We start from the raw sequence: 18,476 nt of genomic DNA, 5'->3' as shown, positions 1-18,476 counted from the left end.
GCACGCGAGGATTCCTGTGTAGTACGTTTTGCTTTAAACAGGGGTGGGATGGTGATATCCAATGACAACACAAGACTTAATATATAAATTCTCCGTGTGCTGGGCGAGGGCGGAGCTTCGCCGTCCGCGCCCTACGGCTCCCGCATCTCCGCACGGCGTTTCCCGACGGTATACGGAACGCCCTCCCAGCTTTCGGGCCTTCTTAGGAAACCTGTCGCCGGCATTCAGTTTCGGCATTCAGGTAATTGCTGAGGACCGAGCACTCTACAAAGTTGGTTAAGGTAGTCTTGCTAAATGTCTAGCCTATAACAAGAAGGTCAGCCCAGACCAAGGTTCAAACGCGTGCATAAAGGTAACATGTTGTAGGCGTCAAATGGGGGAAGAGGAAAGAAAGAGAGAGGGGATGGGGTGTGTGGGGAGGGGCGTGGTTAGATACAAGTGTATGAAGCTTCGTTCAACAAGCCGTCGGAAAGGCGGCGTTTCGGGATGAGAATGGGAATGGGATTCTTTTCCGCAAACGAAATCAATAACCCCCCGGGTGTGTTCATATTCCTTCTTAGTACGGTTTCCAAGCACGAGATCGCTCCAACAAGTACACATGTCGGGGGGTGTCACCTGGTGATCGAGGCCACGGATATCTCCCTCCCGGGAACCGCATCCATAATGTATCTTCTTGCTCCTACAATAAGCTTTTGCCTTGTGTTGTTTCCTGGTGTGTAGTGGGTTGTGAATAAGGCCCATTACTAAACTTCAGCTTCGTCAAAATTGGCAAAATGTATTTGTACCATCGGAGGATGGGCTTTGCTGCCTTGCCGTTTAGACCCCAACGACTTACATCGATAAGTGAAGGGAGGCTACGGTGACGGACGTGACTCAGAGGCCCTGGAACAGCTGGTGTGCACCAGTGCATACGCAAGAGATCACGACAGCATGGGCAATACTGCGAAGAAAACATGTCATGAAAGTAGCAAAGCGAACACCAATTTATTGCGCCAAAGCGTGGTCTATCTCCGCCGGCTATAATCCCGCTCGCCAGTATCGTAATCCCTTGGGTTGCGGCCGTACGTCCTACTGTTCCTGTGTCCGCGTTCATCAGAACGGGGCGAACGGGGCGGACGGGGCCTGGGTTGGTAGGAGGATGGGTACTCCCGAGAACCAGACGAACCCAAACGATGCTGTGGTGGAGGGGGGCGGCCTCGACGCTGATCGTACTGTCGGGGGTTGCGCGCCGGGCTCAGGGACCTCCGGACGAACTCGGGGATATGGCGCCGAGGACTTTCGCCGAATGATGGAGTCCGCTGGCGCGGCGCGATGCGCTCCTGCCGGTCGTCGTCCAGAGCAGGGGCATCCTGGCGGTTGCCGGAGTTTGCCAATGTCAACCTGGGGTTTAGGATGGCCTCTTGGTTGGCGTCGGTGGCGATATTCCTTTTTGAGTGTCGCCTGCCTCGGTGCGTTCGCCGAGCGTTGCCAGATGAGGCGAAGGGGGGTGGCCCTCGGTTCGTGCCGAACGAATTGGGCCCACCAAAAGTGTTAACAGGCTCGTTACTCTGCGAGTTTGCCCGTGTCGCTTGGGTGTCCACATCGGTATCGCCACGGTCGCCGAGGGCGTTGCTGGTCGAGCCCGCCGCTAGCTTGGCGGCTTCGGCCTGCCAACTGCTCAAAACGCTGGCCGAGGCACCAAAGAGGCCGACACCTTGCTCCACCGAGGAACAAGCGCCCAGCATGGGATTACGCCGGATTGGTGTTGGCTGTGGAGATGGGCTTTGCGCCGGGACGCTCTCTGCTTCCGGGGACACACGAACCGGTGGTGGTGAATCACCGGCGGCTTGCTGCTCGGAGACCTTCCGGAGCTCATCCGCGCGTGCGAGACGGACAAGTGCCAAACCCTCCGTGTTGCGGTTTGATTCCGCCAAGGGGGCTGGGTCTTCCGGAAATGCGTCGAAACGGATGAAGAAGAGGACGTACCGATCCCCGTCTTCGACGCGCCAGGTGTCGGACCACGGGAGTGTACCGCCCTCTGGCCGAAAGTGGCTACCGTCCGAGTTGTATAGACGGAGGCTGTCATTACCATCAGGCGTGGCCCTAACCCTCACTGCCGCGGCGCAGCTGTACGAGAAGGAACGGCGAGGCGCATGTCCTCGACTCACTAGCCATAGTGTGAACCGAAACAGGTCGCGATATAAGTCCAGCGTCGGGTTCTTGTTGGCCAAGACGATGCGCAGTACCAAGGGAGCGTTGGTAAACTTGACTAGCTCGCGGCCTGTCTCGTGATAGACAAGAGAGGTGGAAAAGATGTTGATGTATTCCCCGATGGTCTTCTTCTGAACTCCATCCCATGTAAGGAAGTCCTTTTCTGTCACAGGCATGGCACTGTCCGGCAGCGGACGCCAGGGCTCTTGCTTGGAATCCCGTTCGTACGAATCGCCAAAGAAGCAAAAGTATCGGGTTTTCCAGGCGGTGGCCTGCATTATCTCGGCATCCATCAGACGCTCGAATGAGAGCTCGTCAGGATGGAGTGAGTCCTGAAGACGCTGGCACAGCTCCGAGGCGACCTCTCGGTCGGTGCTGATGGCCGCTGTGAGCAGCATGTTCTCGGCGACGGCTTCCGCACCCACTTCGGCGAGATAAGCATCCCGGGCGGGAGATGGGAAGTGGCAGAGTAGGTGTCGCATGACGACGAGTGCGCAGGCCAGGCCTGAGGTGTTGGTGCCGGCTGACTGTTCGAAAACGGGCCAAGCGGCGAGGGAGAGCTCAAGAGCCTTTGCTCGGTAATTGATAGCCGTGACGAGTCGGGCAGCTTTGGCACGATCGTCGGCATTGGGGCTTGCGCCCGGATTATCGGGGGCAGACATGGTGATGCTGATGTATAAGGTGGTTAATAGCGTGTTAGGGTTGAACAGCGGATTGGACTTACTCGAATTGACAGCGGGATGGAAATTCACCGCCAGTTCAAAACTTTGTAGGAATCAGCAGCCTTTGCTGAATTTTTGTGGATGAGCAGCCTTTACTCAATTATTTTAACTGATTTCTCCAAGTCTTCGTTTGTGCTGGCAGTCGTTGCACTTGGCCCACTTCTATTTGTCTTCGCATCTGCTTTGAGTCCATTCCCCCACCACAAGCAGCGACTTTCGAAATTACAACCATCGACCACCAAACATCACAACCACAAAAGTATAATCCCACGCCCAGTGCTATTTCGACGTTGGATCGCTAACATGTTCGATTTCTTAAAGCATTCAATGGATACCAACGCTCCGCCCCCTCAGGGCACAGCCAACTCCGGGGATACCATCGCTCTGCCCCCTCAGGGCACACCCACACACGGCGACATGCCTCGCCATGCAATTAGGCCGCTCAGAGCCACCCGCGCCGGCAGCAACGCTGCTCAGGCTCTTGCTCCCATGAGCACACCCGCCGTCAGGCACGCCACTGGCGAATACCGTGGCAAGAAACGCAAGTTGGGCAAAGATGTGTTCAACTTCTTCAATAGCGCACAGAAAGTGGAAGAGCTGTGTACAACTCACGACGACCCCAGCGTCGTAAACTGGACGCCCAATGACGCTATCCGTGGCATTGGCACCACCATGTTGAAGACACTGGACCATCGGGCCGTGCTTTACCAGGTTAGGCACAACGAGACGTCCCTCCTAGAGACACCTGGCAACTGGGTCAACTTCTGCACGCCGGACACTCACCGCACAGTGGCCGGCGGGCACCTCATCAAGGTACTTGCCGACAAGCCTTCTCTCGATGCAATGGGATCCACATTGCTGAAGCTTGCTGCCTCGCACAATGCACCGTTTCTCCACATCCGGGTTGAGACCGAGTCTGTCGCGGTCGGTGACCGGCATCGGCGGCAGTTCGCCGCTATGGGTGAAAGGGCAGCTATGAGGCGTGCGGCGGAAGCCTCAGGCGAGGCCGAGGAATCCTCAGTCAAGGCTGAAGAAACCTCTATGAGGCGTGCGGCGGAAGCCTCAGTCAAGGCCGAAGAAGCCTCACCCAACCCCGACGGGCGCAATGTGAAAGTCTGTGTGGTCTGCAAAGAGCATGGCCACACAGCCCAACATTGCGTGATGCCAAATGGCACCTATGGCAGTATCAGGTGCTGCCCGATCTGCGATACAAAGGAGCATGACTTCGATCACTGCCCGGTTTTTAAAGACATGGACTTCAATTCATGGGAGTTCGTTGTTGGGGCTAGCGAAGTGCTGATGCGAGAGCGCGGCAATAAGCCCCAAGTCCGAAGCGCAGCCTGGACATTCTTTGACATCCTGGCTCTCGGATGCGAGCTACAATACCTGACGAGCCCTCTCGATGATCGCCCAATTTGGCCGTGGTCGAATGAGTTCGCCAAGGCTGTTGCCGCCGCCAAGCCAGGCGACGAGATTCTGAGGGGGAAGCTTCACCCGTCCGAGTTCGACCACGCGCAGCACACGCATAGCGACCTCCCGGTGGACCCCTTCTACGAAGGCAAATCCATCGGCGATATCCTGGCCATGCGCTACCGCGGCGAGCTCGACGGTGAACGTTTCGTTCCGGGGGCGAGGAAAGCCGCAGCCGACACCAACGCGCCGAAGCATTCCGAGAAGGACATTAGGCGTATGTTCTATCCGGCCATGGAAAAGCACAACCCGCCCGACGAGAAGACCCGTCGTTACAAACCAATGGCCGAGGTCACCATCGTCAAGGAGGAGGAGGACGACTACGACATGCCCGGCGCGGCCCCCCGAAGCGGCCGATACGAGCATCGTTCGTAACGTGACACTCTTGCACGATTACAAGCAGAGCGAGATCAAGCAGGCCGTCGGGTCTGCTGGTGGAAAGCCTGCGGTCAGGGACCTCGCCGCCAAGAAGGCGATCGACAAACAAGCCCGGGACTTTTATGTCCAAAAGGTCCCGGATCGGGATCCCAACAATGCGGACCTGGTCTATTACAACATGCTGTGGGAAATAGAGGAAACGGCCCAAACGGTTGCTTTCTTCATGGCCATGCCTAGGAGCCGTTAGACGACCAGCTCTCTCGATAGACAATTGAAACAATTGCCTGCCGCCCTGTTTGTAAATTTGAATTGCTTGACCGTGAAGTGCCTGGGTGACAATGTAAAAGAGTACTGCTCGAGTTGGGTGATCTGACCCATGATTCTGACGTTCCAAGGCTGATCCAAGTTGAATTACCATGCAAAGCCCATCTTCCGATGGCACAAGGCATGTGGCGCCCAGGAGGAGGTCGGAACACAGTGTTTTGACAGTGCCTTTGACGCGAGCTCCAGTGCGTGCAAGCGACTTGTTAAATTCCAAAATCGTCGCCTGCGCTTTTTCCAATCTTCCTCCAAACATCGACCTCTGCATCGCTAGCTTCCATGCCAACTTCTTGAATCCGGCATCAAAATTCAAGAACAATGGAGGGTTACCAACTTCACAAACTCGTCCTTAGGGACACATACACAACCGGGTCATCGGCCCACGAAGCGCGTCGCGCTCAGGCGATGAGTTCGCTCACATCCCCAACCGCCCACGGCGGCATGGGTTTGAATGCAGACCAGGTCCACGAGGCGATTACTGCTGCCACTGGCACCGCCTGCGAGTTGTTTTATTCCCACCCTGTCGACCCCGACCATGTGAGCCACGAGCTCTTCCAGTTGTTAGTCTGGCAACACATCTACCTCGTCCACTGTAAGTCCGCTCACGAGTCACATCCGCCACGCTCCCAAGCTAATCAACCATCGCAGCGCGAGACTTCCCATGGGAGGATCTTATTCCCGTCGCTGCCTCCGACCGCACCGGCCCAAGGGCATCCGGGTATGCTGAATACCACCGAGATGCGAAGATGAAACTATGGGCCCATGGCGAGATGAAGCGTTGGATCGATTCGCTCGCCCCAACGCTCGGCCAGAAATCGACCTTTGGTCCCGTGGACTTTGGCACCGCGAATGCTGGCCCCGTGGACTTTACCGCCACGTATGATGGCCCCGTGGACTTTACCGCCGGGTATGATGGCCCCGTGGACTTTGGCACTGCGACATCCGGCAAGGTGGACTTTGGCAAGTCTTCTCAACGTTCGGGTTATGGCGGGGCGGATTTGGACTCGCTTAACAACTCACCGGAGTCGGTCACTTCACAGGGCTCTTCCCCAACGGGAGGCAGCGCTTTGCAGTGGGCGGCAGTGCCACCGCGTCCTCGCAACATTTTTGGTTCCTCCAAAAAGCCTGCTGGATGGTACCAACACAACAGGTCGGACTAGGAATCCCAGAGCGACGGGCGACGAGGGGATAGACTAATTTGACTTTTCCTCTCCAAAACTTCACGTGCTCCCGACTGACTGTCTATTCGTGGCTGGATCTCGTGATTCGTGGCTGAAATGTGACTGTCTGTACCCGATGAATTGTCATTTCTTCCAGGCATAGCCATAACTCATATAATTGACGGTGACAGTTCCGCATCATTGGGAAAGCTGTCCCTCCTCGCCCATTCACTTCTTCTTTGCATTCTCCGTGGGAAATTTGGCGACGTTGAAGCAGATTGTGAACCGATCCAAGCCTCGCAACGATTGGCGGTTGGTTATCATTGTCGTCGAATTGGGAAGGTGGGGTAATTTTCCAAGCATCAACGGGGGGTGGACAAGGTACGTACGAGGCCGAGAGGACGGCGGCGTGGCTTGGCTGCTTCGCACACATTTCACAGTGTTCAACACGACGACACCATGCCGCCTGTATTCGCACAGGGTTTCCTCCACGGGGGGCCCAGAGCCAATCCGCACAAGCTTATAAGCGGTCGTAAGCGCAAAGTCGATGCGTTCGGCGACAAGCTTGAGTCGATTGGGGGGGGGCTGAGGAGACGGTTGCGTGCAGAGTGGCTTCCAGTCTCGCAGCCGTCCGACCAACTGTTGCAAAGTGCAAGAAAATCGCGGCTGGTCTTGAGCCTGCTATTCAGCCCAACGAGGAGCTAGCCTCTGAAATCTCGAGTATCCTCAACAGCCCCGAATTGGCGGCCCACTTGGCGGATCCCCAGGCGCTCCCGGATATATCATATGGCCGGCAAGTTCGACGACGACGTTGGCCGGCAGCTTCTGAGCCTCAGCTCTGCTTATCTTGGAACCCAGGCTTACATTTGACATGGCAGTCTCGCATAGCCAAAAGGTACCCGACGTTACCGGCCATGCTGCCGCCCAGCTGGCTCACCAGTCCGAAACCCTCCGCATCGACAACCAGCGAGCCGTCGAAGAAAAGGATGAGACGATCGATGCTCTCCAGAAGGATTTTGCAGCACCGAGGAATGAGGCCACATCCAGTGCGGTCCTGGCCCAAGAGCGGGGGGCGGCCTTGATCAAGCAAGAAGCCGAGACAGAACAGTAGAGGGAGAGTGGGAAAGCGACCCTGGACCGATTGGAACGAGCCAGCAAGGGCAACGAGCTCTGGGCCCAAGAGAGGGAGGCCCTCGACAGCGTTCTCGGCGAGGAGATACAGAAACGTTGTGAACTCTCCCAGGAGAACAACAGTCTTATCGCTGCGAACGAGGGCCTCGTCCGGGATACCAACCGGCTCCGATAGGGACGGGACAAGGCCGGTATCGATACCGCTGTGATGACCAGCCGACTGGCCTCTATCCTGCCGCTTCATTCCATTGGCGATGATCCTCGGGAGATGGAGGACAAGGAGCGGGAACGCTTGATAAAGAAGATCACAGATGAGGCTGATCTCGCCAAGACCGAAATGTTGGACCACCGTCGCGAGGCCGCAGCTGAGCTGGTCGAGGCCGAACATGCCAAGACCGCGGCTGAGGCCGAGGTTGACCGGCTTCGTGATGGTGTCGAGGAAACCGACAAGAAGTTGTTCCAGCACTCTCAACTGGTTGCACAGCTCCGGGTTGAATCCGCGGGCCTCAACAAGGTCCTCCTCTCAAGGGGGCAGAGGATATCGTCGCTCGACAAATCCTTCCAAAAGCAAATGGCCATCCTTTGCCAGCGCGGGTTGCAGCTTCGTCAAGCCACGAAGGACAAGGAAGCGCTCCAGACTCGACTAACTGAGGTTGAGCTGGAATTCAACTCCTTGAAGGCCGCTGCCGATAGGAATGCAGAGAGCGTCCAGGTGGAGGTTTCCAGGGCCGATGCTGCAATGGATCAGCTTCGCCGTACTCGCATTGAAAGCACCGAAACTGTTTCCGAGCTCCGGGTTCGATGTTCGACCTTGGAAGACGACAAAAAGAAGCTGACCTTGGATCATGACGTCCTCGGAACTCGTCTGGCCACTGCCGATAAACTGTCCCGGGCCGCGGCGGCTGAGGCGACCCAGCTTTCCACTCGTTTGAACGAGACGGCGGCGGAGGTCGCCGAGTTGAAGATCAGCTGTGGGGCCAAAGATTGCAACGGCAGCCGCTGAGTTTAACGTCCGGTTGAGCGAACTCGTTCAAAAGGGCAACGGGAAACTGCAGGAAGCGCAAACGTTGGCTAACAAGTTACAGTTACAGCTCGAACGCGAGGCTCAGGAGAAGGTGCATAAGCTGGAAGGCGCCGTAGCCGGGCTCGAGGGTTCTCTTCCCTAGACGAACGCGAACCTCGCGGCCGAGAAGGAGCGGACGATTCAGGCAGCTACGGACCTCGCTGCCGTCTGAGGGTCATTGACCCAATCGAACACGGCCATGGTCGCTGAGAAGGCACGCACCACGCAAGCCCAAGCGGAGCTCGCCGTCATTCAAGGGTCGTTGGCTCAGGAGAATGCAAACATCGTCGCCGAGAAGGCACGTTGTACGCAAGCGGCAACAGACCTCGTTGCCGTCCAAGGGTCTTTGGCCCAAGCGAACGCGGACATCATCGCTGAAAAGGGACGCGTGAGACTGCTGGAACAAAACCGCCAAGACGTGCTTGACTCCTTGGTTGAGTATTCCTCCGCCAACTCTGTGTCCAACCCTCTTTAGACTCGGTTTGCCCTCGCGGCCCAAATCCCTGGATTCTGCCATGCCAATAGCGCTGCCCCGTCCTTGTGGACTCTGGAACGTTGGGACATTGACGAAGCTCCCGTAGAACCCTATGTGCAAGTATGCGACTTGTACGCCGCGCTTTGCAACAAGTCGTGGTCCGGCTGCATGTTGTTTGGCCTCACACGGTTCACAACCGCTCTGGCGCACACCGACGGCGTCCATGTCGCCACTACACAACTCCTCTCGGATCAAGCCCTCCAAGCGCGGGAAAGACTCGACGCGACACCCGTCGCACTCATGTGCGGCCTTGCCATCTGTCAGTTGCTTGCCGTTTTGCGGCAGTGGCCGGCGCTGCCCGTTCTTTCTATACAGGAACTCGCAGCTCGGCTACCGGCATTCGCTGCGACGCTCGTGATGGATCTCGTAGTGGGCCGATAGTTCACTCCTAGCCGAGCCGCCTGGACTACGGGCAGTTTTCCCTGTTCTCACAGCCGGACTCACCCGTCGGATTCGTTGTTGACAAACGCCTGGGGCTCATCCGAGCAGTAAACAAGACCCGGGGTGTGTGGGAATATGGCGTCTCGGTGAGTCAGCATTCGCGGACCGCACGGCGAGGATGACATGGTCATCCCCCTGGATTCCCGTTCCACGGCCAACTGGCTGCTACGATACTGGCTAGTAAATTAAATGCGTTGAGCTCTACCCTTTTGACGAACCGTTTCCTGCGTGCTTGAGTGACTGGGTGTTTAGTGGATGTTTAACTCTATTAGGTAAATTCCGGTTTCTTGGACAAAGTTTGTCTGTCCAATGATAACCACACTCGGTGTGAGCTGTTGACTGCTAAAATGTGAAGATGTGCTGGCATCGCCCCGGGTAAGGTGAACAAAGTTGGAAGTGATAGGGGCTATGGCAAGGACACTAGGTCTTCAACAGACGAGGCTACCTTATACAACGAACGTCGATCTTTCAGACTAAGAAGAGTACATACGACCCGAGAAGGAAAGGGTGCGATGACCGTTCGAGATGTCATTAATCCGAGGTTGTCCAACAAGAGGGACCATCGGGATCAATAAACCATCGTCAACCGAATGTTACACGCTGGAACGTACCATTGAGTTGGTGGGTGATAGTCGGATCAACTTCATCGTCCTCTGTGTAGTTATTTACCTACTGTTCGTTGCCAATGGAGAGCTGCGAGAGGGCTCTCTGGGATGATGCATGCATCTTGCTTTTTCTACTCAATCTAGTAATTCAAAGGCACCAACTCACGGGTTGATTCGTCGAGAGGAAACGGCAATCTAGTGTCGAATTGGTGGTTCAGGGAGGCATCCCAGATTGCTTGAAATTGCAAGCTTTCCTCTGGCGAGCAATTTCCAGTGGAAAATCAGCAGTTAATTGATACCAAGAGAATTTCATACTTTGCCTCTCCCACATTAGGAGGGGTTTGGATTGACTCGGATAAAACTTTCAGACACTGTGCTTGGAGTCTTGGACCCAGACAAGCGACTTTGAAAACCGAAACCCCGCCCCATCTCAGAAATTCTCACCCACACCCAAACCCCGGTTGCGACCACCATTTGTGCAACCGATAATCTAGAATCCGTTCATCTCACGCCGTCGTCGGGAACCCCGAGGACCCCACCAAGAGATCCCTGAATCCGACGACGAGCGCAGTCAGACCAACGGTCCAACGGAGCTGCCAGCGGCCAAGATGCCAGCGGCACAAGAACAAGAGGCCCAAGAGGCAGCGGCCCAAGAGGCGCCCGCCGAAGACGAAGAAGCAGTTGGGCCGACTAGAATAGTAGTCCGGCTGACGGAAATGTCGGCTGCCGCTCGCGCGGAATTTCGGGTTGTCTCGCCCGAAGTCAAACCTGAAGCCGACACCGAGTTCGTCAGCGACGACGAACTCGATGAAGATGACGAAGACGAGGATGACGACGATGAGAGCGAGCGCGACCATCGACCACCCCCTCGCAGGCAAAAGCGGCGCCGCGTTCAGGGCGTCCCCAATGAATTGGGCGCGAGCGTGGACCGCTTCCTGCGCGGCTTACCGCAGATAACTGTCGAAGCACAACGTTGGATGACGGAGAACCTCCCGAGAATTACGGGGCTCTCCCAAGTCCAACGGATGCTCCCGAGACTCCCCATCGGGTCCGCATGGACGGCTAAGGACCGCGCCAATGTGGACCGCGCCTGGCGCAAGAGCGCGCAAAGGAAGGAGCTGCTCGATGTGGCCAAGAACAAAGATTTGCTGACGCTTCACAAATGCTGCTTGCGGCTGATGCGCTGCCTTCCGGAGGACATCATCGGCTGCCGATTCGACCTCAAGTACGACCTCGACCAGAACCGCGCTCTCGCCAGAGGCCAGAGCCTCCTCTGGAGCGGGCCGTTCTGCAAATCACTCGCGGCCCTCCTGGTGCATCCCATGTGGGACGGCGCCGTCGCACCCCTGGCCGCCGCAATCCAGTACACCGTCATTGTCGAAACCAACGATAACGGCCCGTGGGTCATGGATGTGCCGGGGTGCGACGAGTTCCTGGCCGGATTACTCAAGCGGAAGCGCGAGCAACCCGAGAAGAACACCGCCGAGCTGCGCCGTGAGCTCCACGAGAAGATGGTCGTCGGTAAACGGGATAAATACGGCCGCGAAACTGGCATCTGCCTTTCACGCTGGGACACCCTGTTCCATGTCATCGAAAAGCTCGCTGCGTTGGCAAGCGCCGAGCGTTCCGGTCAAACACCTTCGCCACGGGAAACCCGCGGGGCCTCTGAGCCCTTCCTGGTCCATCGTCGCCACCTCGAGCTGCTCATAAAGGCCCTCGACTCCATGACCCACATGGGTTTCCCTCAGCTTTTGCCCCTTGAGGTTCTTGTCCGTGGCATCAGCGGCCGCCGGTCCGTCAAGGACTATCCACAGGCGGGTCATATCGTGGCCCTGCGCGAATACAGCCTCCTCTGTGAGCGGGAGAGGGTTGCCTACGATGCGAAGCTGGCTCTAGCTGCACGGGTGACCAACGACCACCCCGTGGCTGATGACACAGAGACCCACGAGGAGCTTGAGAGCCCTGCAACCCAGTCAGACGGGGAAGCTAATACGCTGGCCTCCGGGAATCCCCAGATCCCCGACACCCAGGGAAACGGTGAAGCTGTCACCCACTCACGCGAGAAACCGACCCCAGAGACGCAGTATTCTGCCCGAGGCCACAAGAGGCCACGGCCGTCCCAGCCCGGGTCCATCTCTCCGGACAACGCGCAGAACCGCGCCCGCACCGGAGGCTCTTCAACCCCTGAGAACCCGGAAGGAAGCCAACTGGAGTTGAGACTTTTGGACGATAGCCCTAGTGATGAACGGGATCTTTTCAACACGAATACCGCGCCGACAATCAGCCGCGGCGTCGACGACGTCCCAATCAGTCTAGCCCAGGTCGACGATCAAGGCATGGAGTTCGGTGACGACGATGACGCCGCCAGCCTCAGCGAGGAGAGCGAGGAAGAGGCCGATACCACCCCCCTGGAAGATGACTCGGATCTGCGCTGGGATGGCTCCTGTGGCCCCGGCAACGAACACATGGGCATGTCCGGAGACCAAGCAGCGCGGGTTTGGGAACTATATTCGCTTCCATATTAGTGTACTCCCTAAGCAACGCGACCCGAATAATAATGGAGCGCTTCTTCCAACCTGTTTGTAAACATGTGATGACTATTCTACAAGCCTTGGAACTGAACCCTTTTGCATCTGACACAAGAGTGATGGTGATGATATCTTGGGTTGTGCGGCGGTACTGCGTGCGGTCCAGATGCCAACACCCTGGTCCTCAAGGGCACTGCGGTCCCTCTTCAGAGCACCAGTAGCCGCATCGAGGGCAGATGCTTTGCCAACCAACGTGGCTTCTCTGCTGCCGAGATCGGCCTCCCTACTTGCTAGTTGGGTCTCCCGGGCCCCGATGTCCGCGGCTTTGTTCGCCACCCGGGTCTCCCGGGACTCGATATCCGTTGTCTTGTCTCTGAGCTGTGCTACTCGGGCCCCGATGCCGGCCACCTTGCCTATGAGCTAGGTTTCTCGGATGTCGAGGGCGGCCGCCCTATCTATCACTTGGGCCTCCCGGGACTCGATATCCGTGGTTTTGTCCATCAACTGGGTCGTCCGAGACTCGAGGCCCGCGATCTTTTCCACTAGCTGGGCCTCACGGGACACGAGGTCCGCGGCCTTGTCGGCCAGCCGTGTTTCTAGGGCCTCGAGATCGGCCAGTCTGCTCGTGAGGTGGTTTTCTCGGGAATTGAGGTCGGACGTCGCCTTGTCGAATGCGGCTTTCCTGTTTTCCAAGTCAGCCAGTGTGCTCGCTACGAGGGCCTCCCGGGTGTGAAGGCCGACGACTCTCGTGTGGATCTCCGCTTCCTGGGATGCCAGGCTCGCTTCCCTGTCCCTGGCCGCGTTATCACGGACGTCCATGGCAAGAGCTTTTGCGCTTGTGGCAGTTTCTTGGCCCTGGAGGGCAATCATCCGCTCTTGGATTAGAGCATCAAGTGTTTCGAGGGCCGCTGCCCTGCCATCGAGGCTGACGCTCAACCGGTCGAGATCGGCATCCTTGGCCACGGCGCTGGCACGTCGGGCGTCAAGGTCCGTCTCCTTGGCATTGATGCCGTCTTGTCGGGAATCCAGCGCGAGGACTTGGGCGTCCACCGCAGCCCGCCGCTTGAGCGATGCCTCCTTTTCCGTAGCTAACTCTTCGCGAAACGCCTGGAGTTCAGCCTCTAGGGTGCGGATGGACTGCACGTTGGCAATGAGTTGGGCCCACTCGTCATGGAGGAGACTGAACTTTTTCTCCAGTCTGTTGGCAAAACCCAACTCGGGGGTTTCCCCATCGGCCTCCATCTGCTGGACGATGCCGTGGACAAATCGCATGGCCGTAGCCAAGGTGGTTGCTTGTTGGGCGAGATCCGCCATGGCGGCGGCTGCTTGGCCGGGGGGTTGTTGGGCGGGATTCGCCATGGGGGTGGCTGCTTGGCCGGGGGGGTTGTCCATCTTGGCTTGATGGTTTATGGAACTCAAAGTTGAAGTCCGGTGCTGGAGATCAGTTGGGAAAACTTTTCACTAACGAGTTAGGAAGGCGTTGCCCGCTCGAACGGCGGAGAGGATGCTCCCCTTGGCAGTCAAGGGGGCGCCTGCCGCCGCAACTTGATATGCACGGTAAAGGGGTCTTTTACTGGTCCCGGCATGATCAAACCATTTCCTGCGTCTCGAGTCGAATAAAATCATCGTGACTGGCGAGGCAAGGTTGAACTTCCGTGATCGCAACCGAGTTGGGGTTTGATACAGCGCAATGACTGTGCAAGTCAACCTTGGCTTGTCTCCAGATATACTATCGATCCCAAGATCTGGCGTCGGTTCCAGGTAATACCGTCCGTCTTAAACCATACTATTCGTCTTATTGGCTTTCCAGCTGCCGTTTAGGAAAGGCATCGGCCCAGGTCGTGATGTTCTACACAACGACCGGATTATTCAGGGGTAAATAGAGACTGTAATCCAGTGCCACGTGCCTAACCAGCAGCCTGTTGACAGCGTAATTCCCAATTGGCGTGGCCCGGTGTTGCCACGATATGTTGTACTCCTCGAAGAAGCAAGGTAGACCGTATTGCCGCACAAGATCACCATACTCCCAACAAACCAAACGCCACCACCAAAGTCGGACCGTTCAGCGCCCGAGTTGGATGCGAATTTGGCCAATCAGAACGGTAAAACTTGCGGGGCGATGTAGCAACGGTTGTTGTAGGAGCAACGGTTGTTGAAAAAACAACGGTTGTTGGCTCCATCTACGGTTGTTGCAGGCTGCATTTTCCCGCTACGGTACCTACGTCCTCCCCCTCCTCCCACTTCCACCGTCCGTCCGCCGGCTCGCGGACCCTCCCCCAAAACCCCGGCGGCTCGACCCATGGCCTCCCCACGCGCGGCGTCCACTTTACGGTCCACGTATAGATCCGGGGTCCTAGGCCGCGCTCGAGGAGCTTTAGATGTTCGTCGGCGTACTCGCACATGCACCGGGGAGTCATGAAATTTGGGTCCAAAGTCCCGGAACAGCGCGAGCAGACGGGTGGGAAATGGTCGGCGCACCCGCGCCAGCTCATCTTCCGCACGGGGTGCCCCTGGGCCGATAAGTACGTGCAGCCGTCGGAACGGGGAGACCACAGGGGGAAGCGCCACACGCGCACCGCCCACTCCACACGCTCCTTGTCCCTATCCCACGTTTCCTCATAGGCGTCAAAGTCGATCACGAGACATTTGATACGGGGCATGTGCAGGAAGACGTCGGCCCAGCTCTCATCGCCCCACACGACAGGAGGCTCCCATTCCGCGTCGGGCGACTCCTCCGGGGGAGGTCCATAGCCGAAATCGAGAGTTCGGTATTTGTTGTCCACACGCCCCCCAAAGGCAAAGAGGTCAGAAAGGGCGAAGGTCCCATCCGTGGGTTTGTTGGCGGTGAGTCGGAGGTACTCGATACGCCTGAGGTTTTGTGACCGACAAAGGCATTCTATGGTTGAAGTTCGGCCGCCTGTGAACATGCGGGCGGAAACAATGCTGTTCCTCTGCTCGGTGGTGAGGCGGCTATATAAAGTTCTCGCCGATCTCCAAGGGTCGTAGAACCTCGACTTCGCCCCACTGGACACCCCGAGATCAAAGGGAGGAGTAAAGAGGCAGCTTCGCGCCTCAATGTATACGCGGCGACAGGTCAGAAGGAGTGTGGTGCTAGACTTCTCAATGCCAACATAGTCCGGACGGAGCCAGTACCGCGCAGGAGGGCTGTAATCCGAATATGGTGTTGTGTTGTCTTCCTCAAAGAGCTCGTCGTCGCTATCCTCGTCGTCCAAATCCCAAGCGAGAAATGGGAGGGCATCCTCTTCCTCGTCGGCATTACTCTCATCTCCACCTTCATTCTCGATCTCGAATTCGTCGTCATCCTCGGTATCCTCCCCGCTACCTCCATCAGTAAACTGGGCGGACTCGTCCGTCTCGCTCAACGCGCCATCTGTTTGTCGATCGGCGTGGTTATACCGGACCCTGAAGTCGTGAACCACCGGATCCTGGCAGAACGGTGCCAACGACAGCTCGAAGATGAGGAGCCGAGTCTCAAGAGGCAGGCGAGTGTAGAGGGGACTATGGAGCTGCTGGTCCACCACCCACTCCGTGACCCGGTCTTTTAGTGGAGCGGGCATGTTGCGCGCGACGTGCGACTTGTTGCTCCCCCTTCCGCTGATTGGGAACGTGGGTCGATCGGAAATGAGGTCAGGGATTTACACGAGAGAAGCTCAGGGGCACGCGGTTGTTCCAGCTTTGTTGAGCGCGTTTTGTGGGACTCGCGAGAGGAGAGTCTGGGGTGGACGAATAAACGCGCGTGGAATGTTCGGCCGAGCCCTGCAACCGTGTGAGTGGACGGTTGCCCTGCAGGTGAGGTGGGCGAGGGAATCCTCGGGAGTCCCTCCTCAGGGTCATCACGGAGGGAAAAGCCTGCTTCCTTGGGAACTCGGCGATCCCGCCTTCGAGGCTCTGTCCCAACAACCAAGCACCCAAGCACATGCCAAGGAGGCCAAGGCACCATGCCGGCGGGTTCTTCTCCACAACCTCCTTAGGCTAAATGCCAGCTCCCGAGATCCGGGGAGTCATTCTCCGCCGTTTTATGGAAATCCGGGGAATCAGCTTCCATAGTGGATCTTCCACGAAACAAGAGCCGGCCTTGCGAGAGCCGAGAACCCGGTTAGAGCAGTCCCGGATCGCCCTGCATCCTCCCGATCGACACCTCAATCGACATTCGAGGCTGCGTTTGCTCCAACGCGGAGTGATCTAAGATCCCTCGCGCCGTTCTCGAAGTAAAATTGGAAATGTTTCTCAGACACACACCTTGAACCTCCATCCAACATTGCCAAGGACAGAAGTGCCGGTTGTCCGTCTTGACTTCCCCCTTATCCCTGCCTTCACAAGTGACCTCGCTATGACCGCCACAGGAACGCCGGCCACAAGCGCACTTATCCGGATCCCTTGCTCACTTCTAGGCTCTTTCAGCCGCTTGCCAAGGAAGGTCGTTGTTATAAATACCACAGGAGGGAGCATAGGGGGCGGGGGCGATTCATGCTCGGACAGCAGGGTATCATGTGGGCACCACGATTCAACGCCAAAGAAAGCTGTTTCTTCGCCCACAGACACATGCCAAGTACACATACCCATTTTTCGATTTAGCCAGAATATAGCTTCATTCCCATAGGCGCGGGAAACGATTACAAGCCGCGGCGTTGCGAAACCTCATCCTCAGACGGTGATGTGGTTGAATATAAAAGGCACCACAGTTACTCGAAGAGATCCTGCTATCTTTGCCTCTCACTCAACCCAACCTCAGTTTCAGTCCTGCACCACTGCTCCCATCAAGCACAGCTTTCCGCTACCATGGTGTCGTTCAAGTCTCTCCTGTTCGCCGCGACGGCGGTGACTTCGGTCCTTGGTATGCCGTTCGACTTCGCCGAGCGTGACAATGGGAACTCGACCGAGGTCCTAGAGCGGCGTCAGGTGACGCCCAACTCGCAGGGCAACCACAACGGTTACTTCTATTCCTGGTGGTCCGATGGCGGCGGCCAGGTTACCTACACCATGGGTGCTGGTAGCCGGTACCAAGTTAGCTGGAGAAACACCGGCAACTTTGTCGGCGGCAAGGGCTGGAATCCCGGCAATGGCCGGTAAGACCCATCTCCCAGGACTCTTCTTCCCGACTCTGATGGTGACTCACGCCTGACTCCTATTCCAGAACCATCAACTATGGCGGTTCCTTCAACCCCAGCGGCAACGGGTACTTGGCCGTCTACGGCTGGACTCGCAACCCGCTCGTCGAGTACTACGTCATCGAGTCCTACGGCACCTACAACCCCTCCAGCGGAGCGCAGTACAAGGGGCAGCACCAGAGTGACGGCGGCACCTACAACATTTACGTCTCGACCCGCTACAACCAGCCCTCCATCGAGGGTACCAGAACCTTCCAGCAGTACTGGTCTGTCCGCACCTCCAAGCGTGTTGGAGGCTCGGTCACCATGCAGAATCACTTCAACGCCTGGGCTTCCGTTGGTCTGAACCTCGGACAGCACGACTACCAGATCGTTGCCACTGAGGGGTACCAGAGCAGCGGCTCTTCCGATATCTACGTGCAAACCCACTAGTAAGTCTACACAATTCCGTCTTTGGGGTGATGCTGGGCGGCTGCTCTACGAGAGATTCGGACAGGCTAACATTGGAATCTTAGAACGCTTAACTTGAGTCTCTTTCCCGCACGGAAAGATTCTATCTGTTTCGCATTAGGGGGGCAGAGACGCCAGGGGCACGTTGTTGGCAAGTGGGATGTGTGTACATATGGGGGACGAGCATCTTGAGGAACGATGGGCTTCGAGGTGCTCTGGTTGCATAGTAAATTCCAACACCGCAAGAACTGTTGATGGCCGGAAGAAGTGGATGAACACCCCTGATATGGTCCAGTTCCACACAATAGACCAAGAAGCTTCGCCTCTTCCAAAATCTAAACACCGCCAAGCCT

At 57.1% G+C, this 18,476-nt stretch overlaps 8 protein-coding genes across 8 annotated transcripts; 5 read left to right on the top strand and 3 right to left on the bottom strand.

Moving 5' to 3' along the window:
• Positions 1-1,004: 1,004 nt before the first annotated feature.
• B0H64DRAFT_452316 (uncharacterized protein) lies at positions 1,005-2,852 on the bottom strand (the record flags this gene model as incomplete). Its single annotated transcript, XM_062807197.1, has 2 exons — positions 1,005-1,077; positions 1,213-2,852. 2 exons carry the CDS (start codon positions 2,850-2,852, stop codon positions 1,005-1,007), a joined length of 1,713 nt encoding a protein of 570 aa, XP_062653908.1.
• A 387-nt stretch (positions 2,853-3,239) lies between these two features.
• B0H64DRAFT_479111 (uncharacterized protein) lies at positions 3,240-5,007 on the top strand (the record flags this gene model as incomplete). Its single annotated transcript, XM_062808287.1, has 2 exons — positions 3,240-4,753; positions 4,788-5,007. 2 exons carry the CDS (start codon positions 3,240-3,242, stop codon positions 5,005-5,007), a joined length of 1,734 nt encoding a protein of 577 aa, XP_062653907.1.
• A 339-nt stretch (positions 5,008-5,346) lies between these two features.
• B0H64DRAFT_57380 (uncharacterized protein) lies at positions 5,347-6,266 on the top strand. The gene is made up of 2 exons (XM_062808460.1): positions 5,347-5,673; positions 5,730-6,266. Exons 1-2 carry the CDS (start codon positions 5,400-5,402, stop codon positions 6,239-6,241), a joined length of 786 nt encoding a protein of 261 aa, XP_062653906.1. The 5' UTR covers positions 5,347-5,399; the 3' UTR covers positions 6,242-6,266.
• Positions 6,267-7,081: 815 nt separating this feature from the next.
• Positions 7,082-9,790, top strand: B0H64DRAFT_452305 (uncharacterized protein; the record flags this gene model as incomplete). Its single annotated transcript, XM_062807196.1, has 8 exons — positions 7,082-7,348; positions 7,589-8,321; positions 8,458-8,524; positions 8,609-8,823; positions 8,911-9,229; positions 9,460-9,497; positions 9,684-9,707; positions 9,767-9,790. The coding sequence occupies exons 1-8, from the start codon at positions 7,113-7,115 to the stop codon at positions 9,788-9,790; spliced, it is 1,656 nt and encodes a 551-aa protein (XP_062653905.1). The 5' UTR covers positions 7,082-7,112.
• A 678-nt stretch (positions 9,791-10,468) lies between these two features.
• B0H64DRAFT_57359 (uncharacterized protein) lies at positions 10,469-12,753 on the top strand. The gene has a single exon (XM_062808457.1). It carries the CDS (start codon positions 10,625-10,627, stop codon positions 12,539-12,541), a length of 1,917 nt encoding a protein of 638 aa, XP_062653904.1. The 5' UTR covers positions 10,469-10,624; the 3' UTR covers positions 12,542-12,753.
• A 34-nt stretch (positions 12,754-12,787) lies between these two features.
• On the bottom strand, positions 12,788-14,330 carry B0H64DRAFT_57367 (uncharacterized protein). The gene has a single exon (XM_062808459.1). The coding sequence runs from the start codon at positions 13,934-13,936 to the stop codon at positions 12,965-12,967; it is 972 nt and encodes a 323-aa protein (XP_062653903.1). The 5' UTR covers positions 13,937-14,330; the 3' UTR covers positions 12,788-12,964.
• Positions 14,331-16,260, bottom strand: B0H64DRAFT_57366 (uncharacterized protein). The gene has a single exon (XM_062808458.1). It carries the CDS (start codon positions 16,120-16,122, stop codon positions 14,725-14,727), a length of 1,398 nt encoding a protein of 465 aa, XP_062653902.1. The 5' UTR covers positions 16,123-16,260; the 3' UTR covers positions 14,331-14,724.
• Positions 16,261-17,236: 976 nt separating this feature from the next.
• B0H64DRAFT_57348 (concanavalin A-like lectin/glucanase domain-containing protein) lies at positions 17,237-18,348 on the top strand. Its single transcript, XM_062808456.1, has 3 exons — positions 17,237-17,631; positions 17,700-18,104; positions 18,189-18,348. Coding segments are annotated over exons 1-3 (693 nt in total). The 5' UTR covers positions 17,237-17,344; the 3' UTR covers positions 18,190-18,348.
• Positions 18,349-18,476: the final 128 nt, after the last annotated feature.

Source organism: Chaetomium fimeti (assembly GCF_033439085.1).
Source record: "Chaetomium fimeti strain CBS 168.71 chromosome Unknown B0H64scaffold_13, whole genome shotgun sequence".
Taxonomy (NCBI): domain Eukaryota; kingdom Fungi; phylum Ascomycota; class Sordariomycetes; order Sordariales; family Chaetomiaceae; genus Chaetomium; species Chaetomium fimeti.
Note: the sequence above shows the minus strand (reverse complement) of the source record. Positions and strands in the feature narration are given on the sequence as shown.